This window comes from Galeopterus variegatus, unplaced genomic scaffold, assembly GCF_000696425.1.
Source record: "Galeopterus variegatus unplaced genomic scaffold, G_variegatus-3.0.2 Scaffold7709, whole genome shotgun sequence".
Taxonomy (NCBI): Eukaryota; Metazoa; Chordata; class Mammalia; order Dermoptera; family Cynocephalidae; genus Galeopterus; species Galeopterus variegatus.
This window is the reverse complement of record NW_007733820.1, coordinates 4,939-12,004: the sequence shown is the minus strand read 5'-3', so window position 1 is coordinate 12,004 and position 7,066 is coordinate 4,939. Positions and strand designations below refer to the sequence as shown.

The following is a 7,066-nucleotide window of genomic DNA, read 5'->3' as shown; positions in this document are numbered from 1 at the left end:
CTCAGATTTAGACGTGGTTGGAAAAAGAAAAGTACTTACGATCAAAGAAAGAATAGACACACAAAAAAAAACAGGAAAGGAAATTTTCAGGGAGGTAGTGTTAGGCAACACTGTCAAACTACTACAGAGTAGTATTGGTGAAAAATAAATTTAAAAAACAACCTTAAAAATTTTAAACTTTAATTCTAAGAAAAAAATTTACACCTGTTCAGTATGGAAATTATGGACGATTTTGACAGTTCAGGAGAGAAAAGGAAGTACAACACAGAGTATGTGACAGAACTAATGTAGATTATGCTTTCAAATTTTTTCCAGTTAGAAGATTGACAAACAATACAGTTGGCCCTCTGTATCTGCGGGTTCCATATCCACAGATTCATCCGACCACCAATAGAAAATATTCTAAGAAAAAAAACCAATAAAAATAACAATACAACAATGAAAAATAATACAAATTAAAGACAATACAGTATAACAACTATTTGCATAAAATTTACATTGTATTAAGTACCAGTAATCTAGAGATGATTTAAGTTATATAGGAGAATGTGCATAGGTTATATGCAAATATTCTGTCATTAAAGAGTTTTGAGCATCCACAGATTTTGATATCTGCGATGGGGGGTGGGTGTCCTGGAACCAATCCCCCACAGATAATGAAGGACAATGATAGCTTGGAAGGACAATGTGTTAAGTAAAGGTTTTTATTTTTTTAAGATGTTAGAGACCTACACACATTTGTAGTCAGAAAAGAGTAATGCTGCTGAGCAGAATGAAGGAGATGAAGCAAGAGGGTGTTATGGGACAAGAGAAGGGAATTGAAGAAATGAAAGCCATGAAAAGGAAGAGTTATATAGCAGGAAAAAGAAACAAGAAAAATGTCAAGATAAATATTTTAATTTTTTTTATCTAGGAAGATAGAATGACTAAATAGTCTACATTTCTCAGAAGAGAGGAATGAAAGTTCTTTCCTTTATAGGAAAGGGTGAGATCTGTGCTGGAGATTTTGAGAGTGGGTGTATCAGCTATGCTGAATAACAGATGACTCCTAAATTAATGCTTGAAACAATAAACATTTACTATTCTTCACAATTCCATGGGTTAGCTAAGTGGTTCCTGTGGTCTTAGTTGGGCTTGTTTGTGTAGCTGCATGTTTGGTAGGCTGCTTTGCTGATCTACGCTGGGTTCTGTCACACATTGGCAGTTAGTTAGGCTGTCTGTGGACTAGTCCGAGGTGGCCTCAGCAGGGCAGCATGGCTCTCCTCTACATGGTGTCTTGTACACCAGGCTTCTTCACATGGTGGCAGAATTCTGAGAGAGAGAGAGGGATAAAGCATGGGATGCCTGTTGAGACTTAGCTCAGAACTAAGCAGTGTCACTTGTGCCACATTCTGTTGGCTTAAGCATGTTTCAAGGCCAGCCCATATTCTCAGGGTGGGGAAATAGACTCCATTCCTTAATCAAGGAAGGAATTTCAAAGTCCTTTTCAGAGGCTGAAAATGATATAGATATAGAGAGAGCTGGGGACTGGAACCAGTTCTGTAATTAATCTACCACTGGGGAAGGCTAGAAATAGGTGTGCTCCATGTATAAAGGAGTTTGCTGTAGTAGATGTGCTAAAATTGTGTGTGTTCTGTATTTTATAATACATGTAAGATGTAGATCTCAAAGTGTTTACATAGTGGATTTCAATGTCTTCATTGTTAGTATATTTTTTTCTTTCTCCCTTTCAAAGGTTGGATAATACATTAGAGGAAATTATATTTAAACTGGTCCCTGGACTACGAGAACGTAAGTTGCTTTTTCAATTTTTACAGACTTTTGTGTTTTATGAAATCAACATTTCTATTAAAGATTTTATGACTGTTCCTATGGTTTTATACTCTTTTTTCTTTTAAATTAGAAGAACTTGAGCGTGAATCTGAATTTTGGAAGAAAAATAAACCTCAAGAAAATGGACAAGGTGACTTTTTCTTATATCTGTATCTAACAGCATCTCAAATTGGTCAGCTCTTTGTAGCTTTGGTGAACTAATATCTCTCTTCAGGATCAAATTTCTCCTTCACAAAAGTTATGCACCTCTTTATTTACATTATGAACCTTTTTTTCTTCATGAGATTTTATGTAAATATGTGTAAATCTGTAGTCACTCCAGTTGAAGGTAATTGTAAATAGAGGAAATCAGAATTGAGGAAGAAAAAAGGGAGATAAAACAGAAAACTGACTAAATGATTATAGCAATCATTTCTAGAGAGCTAAGAAAGCTTCAGTAAGGCATAGTCATAGCTTGTAACTAAACAGTGATGGGGTTTTTATTTTATTTTGTATATTTTAATAGGAGAGGGAACTGAGATGTGGCTGAGATTCTGTTCAGGGGATTCTGCTATGCTATGATACCCTGGAATGAAGTTCTCATAGGTAGAGCTTAGAAAATAAAATGTGTATGTCTTGAATATCTAACATATTTCTGAGTGCTTATGGGAATTTTTCCCATCACCTATATTAAGTGTCCAAGTTTCTCCTCTGGGTCCCAGCAGACTCAGCAATGGGTAATTTTTAATAATAATTTCAGCAAGGTGGCAAATAATACTGGGCAGAGAAAAGGCTTTTAGTATGTATATTATCCACACAAAGGCATAACAACTATTTACATAAAATTTACATTGCGGCCGTTATAAGTAATCTAGAGAGGATTTAAAGTAGGTTATATGTAAGTACTATTCTCCCATTGTTTTTTTAGTATGAGATTTATTTAAAGAAGTCCTAAATACTACTGAAATCTTTCAAGAAGTTATGTGTGTCCTTATAGGCTCACTTGTCATCTCAGTTTTTCAGCCTTGGTTTTCCCATAATATGACAGTATTGTCAATTACACATCATTAAGATAGAAGAAAAAATGCTATCTTTCTTTTTCTTCTGTAAAATGGGGATTATGGTTTTATTAATTCAATTTAACTGTGCAGGGCTCTCTTCCTGTAGTGGGAAAGATTTGAGAATAATTTTGATGGCTGGAATAAGGTAGCAAGGGACTATTTTTTATCTTTAGCAATACAATGGGCAAAGAAGCTAAGCCTGACAAAAAATGAGTTAACTAAAGGGTTGTTTTACCCAAGTGTATATTGCAGTTAGACAGGAGTGATATAGTAAAAATATAGATAATATAGAGTTAATTAAATGTTCCCGTGTTCACCTATTCAGGAGGACAGGAACCTATGGGATTGTCATCAAAAATTGTATGATAGGTTTAGTCTATGAATGTGTATCAAAGCAGTGTATGAATTGCGAAGGGTGGTACCCTGCTTTATGAATATTATCTCCCTTTTCCCATTTTTTCTCCCTTTTTAAAGCATTTATGATATTTGGTCTTTATTTTGGGTGGAGAATTTGGATCTTTTCTTGGAGTTGGGAGTTTGGTTCATAAAAGGCAGCTCCTGTCTATGTGGCTTCTATATAAATATGGAGAAGAAAGAGAAGAAAGCATGTGGAAAAAAGAGAACCCACTTCCCCTTATGGCATATCTGTAATGCTTTTGCTACAGTCACTGAAGAGGAGCTAACCTATCATTTTGGTAGGACTTTTCTGCATAATGCTTAGCTAGCTAATTTTTTCAAGTTTTAGTGTAGAGATATTTCATCTGGAGATCTTCGCTGAATCTCTAAACTACTCTCAAAGTTTCAGTTTACTGCCTCTTTTATATATGCCAACATAGTCCATTTTACATCTCCCATCCTATATTTGTCTGGTTTGCCTGTATTTCTTCTGTAGCCTGACCACTATGAGGGTGAAGATGATAGCACTATAGTTTCAATATTGTTTCCTCAGGACTAGGACAATGCATATTTAACATATAGTTAAAGGCACTCAATAAGTGAATGAATCAATAAAATAGTTGCATTATTTAAAGGCTGTAGATATGTAATAGGTTGAATACATTTGTATTTATTATAACGATGCAATTCAAATTTCTTTAATGGGGTTTTAGCATGTTACATAGTTACGTATATGTTAAAAAGCTAATTCATTCTCGTTTTTTTCATGAGCTGATTTTATGAACATGTAATTATTTGAAATTTTGAGAAGTTAGAGAATATTTTATAATTTGAAAAGTGAGTTTTTAATTTGAACATATTTGGAGAGAATTTGGAAGTATTTTCATATTTTTGTCTACTCTCTAAAGTGTTCTAATCACTAATTGCATTCATTTTAGTGACCAAATATATCTAGTGTTCAGTCTTTCATTTGGATGTCCCAATGAACTTAGAAGTCTTAGGCTATGTTAATATATCTCCGATGCTTTTTAGAAAAATATTTCCATTGTTGACTTGGTTGGAATATTTAAAAGACATTACAGTTTTCAGTAACTCTTCTTCAAAAACTGTTCAGAAATGTTTTTTAAAGTGATTTTTGTTTTGATGATTGATGTATTGTTGTTTAACCATAAAATCAACTTTGAGTTTTATCTAACTTAGTTTTGTTTAAATTATACAGATGATATGGCAAAAACTGACAAACCTAAAGTAGATGAAGAAGGTGATGAAAATCAAGATGATAAAGACTATCACAGAAGTGACCCACAAATTGCTATATGTCTAGATTGTTTACGAAATAATGGACAATCAGGGGACAATGTAGTAAAGGTGAGGGGACAAGTACAGTTGTATTTTTTGATCATTTTATAGAAAGTCCTTGATACTTTGTTGACAAATTTTCTGATACTTTAAACTGTTTGCTTTCAAAGTTTTTGTTAACATAATGAAATAGAATACCATTCTCTGACAGTCCTATACCTATAAATCCTTAAGCAATTGCTTACTCTAGCCACCTGTTTTTCCAGCCACAACTGAACATCCTGGGCAAATGCCACCACCTAGTGGCTAATGCGAGAGTTACACCTCTATTTCTTCTCTCCACCTCCTTTTATACCTCTGTTGGGAGTTCATATGCATTGTTTCTCCCTTTTTTAAATGTAGTAAGCAACTCAGACTCAGATCGTTTCATGTCAGGCAGTAGCTCTAACCATTTTACTTATCCTCTTCTAATTTTCTCCTTTATTTCTCTATTTTTATTTACAACTCAACAAGCTTTTCATGTCGTAGGTAATATATTTTATGAGTAATATGAATTGGTTTTGAAGTAAAATTGGATATCATAAAGTGCCTGTGAATTTTTAAAGTCCTTGAAGACTCTTGATTATTTCCTGTAGAATCTCTGTTTCTAATCCTGTTTCCCTCTATATCTGCTAATTGAACCTTTTTTTCAAGGATCTTTATAGAAAATTTAAAACACCCCACTTGCTTTTATTGATTTTCTTTGATCTTCAATGGTGTTATTTAAATAATTTTTTCTGCTTTTTTATTGTAAGCAACTTCCATTTTTATTGCAAATGTTCAACACATAGCTCTTAAGTGGATATTTGGTCACTTTGTCCTAATCAGCCTTTGAAGATACTGTTTCTTTCTCTTTGTATTTCATGGTTTTATTCAAATGCCTATATTCATTGTCTCTAATTTTCTTTCACTTCTTTGTAAATCTGTAAGTCATTGGGCTGAATTTTTCACTAATACATTTAATGGTATTTTCTTATCAGGAAATGAAAAATAATATTTCAACTCAAATTAAGTTTCCCAGCATCTTGCAACAAAGAATATATATGAGCATAGTGATTAAGTGAATACGTATTCACTATGTGGTTGTTAGGCAGTGAAAATATAGTAGTAAGAAAAAAATCTATCACTCAAGGAGTGGTTAGGTCTTACACATACAAATAAGCAGTTATAATACAATAAGGTAATTGATGTAGTTAAGGGGGGTTGATTGGACAAGGCATATAATAAAGTGCAGCAATCTCTAAAGAAGTAACCACTGTACCTATTGAACTTTCTAGTCTTTTTTTTTTTATGTTCTGGTATAGCACCTTTCCTTTTCTGTAAGCCTTTTCATCAAGGCTTTTCTAATTCTGTTTCTCTCCTTTTACCAGTCTTATCTGCAATCCCCTTTTAGGGAGATTCTTCTCCATACCAGCATACTTCAAAAGTTCAAGGAAAAATAGAATTGCAAGATAATATGAATTTTTCCATGAGCTTTTTGAAGTACTCTTGTAGAGATTGCGATCATTCTTTAGCTCCCTAATACAGGAGTTAATATCAGATAGTGAAAGTTAAGTCAATGGAAAGGCCGAATCTCTTTTCATAAATAAATGTGCAGTCTGCTTCTTTGCATGATTTCTAGTACAAAAGTATAAAATATTGAATTTTAGAAATTCATCTGAAAAATTAACTACCCCTGCCTTGACATTTTCCTTTTCAACTTCTTTGACATTTCACCATTCCAGTTGATCTTTTATCCATTCACACTTTTCTTTATAAACTTTATTCATCCTTCTACCTTCATTCCTAAAACAACTTTCTTGGCATAGAAATGACTTCTCCTGTGCTACCATGATTCTTGCCTTTTCTCACAGGGCCACTTTACTTTGTCTCCATTGGCTCTGCTTGTTGCCTTCTACTTTATATATGTGAGTATGTCCTAATACATTCTCTCTATTCATTCCAGGAGGTCTGTCATTTTTTGTGGCTTCAACTGTGCAAGGGACTTTTAAATCCCCATTTCCAACCCTGCCATCTCTCCCAAGTTAAGGTATTATATCTCTACCTACCTTTAAATATATTAATTGAGAGTTTCACTAACACCTGAAACTTAATAGTCTTCACAGAAATAGAAAAAAAAAAAAAAAAAAAAACTTAAAATTTGTATGGAACAACAAAAGACCCTGTAGAGCCAAAGCAATCTTGAATAAAAGCTGGAGGCATCATACTACCTGACTTCAAAATTTACTATAAAATATGCCATAAAGCTATAGTAACCCAAACAGCATGGTACTGGCATGAAAACAGACAAATTGACAGAATAGAGAGCCTAGAAATAAACTCACACATTCACAGCCAACTGATTTTCAACAAAGGTACCAAGAATATACACTGGGAAAAGGACATCCTCCTCAATAAATGGTGCTGGGAAAACTAGATATTCACGTATAGAAATTGAAACTAAACCCCTGTCTCTCACT

At 33.6% G+C, this 7,066-nt stretch overlaps 1 protein-coding gene across 2 annotated transcripts in view; it reads left to right on the top strand.

Annotated features, from left to right (window-relative positions):
- The window catches only part of LOC103607780 (polycomb group RING finger protein 5), a 31,899-nt gene extending 27,177 nt beyond the window's left edge, over positions 1 to 4,722 (top strand). Inside the window, exons 3-5 of one of the 2 annotated variants that reach the window (XM_008592246.1) lie at positions 1,736 to 1,791; positions 1,907 to 1,963; positions 4,489 to 4,722. In XM_008592246.1, the coding sequence (XP_008590468.1) occupies positions 1,736 to 1,791; positions 1,907 to 1,963; positions 4,489 to 4,679 (304 nt within the window). In that variant the 3' untranslated portion in view covers positions 4,680 to 4,722. Of the gene's footprint in view, positions 1 to 1,735; positions 1,792 to 1,903; positions 1,964 to 4,488 lie in introns of both variants that reach the window. The other variant, XM_008592245.1, reaches the window with a different exon arrangement.
- Positions 4,723 to 7,066: the final 2,344 nt, after the last annotated feature.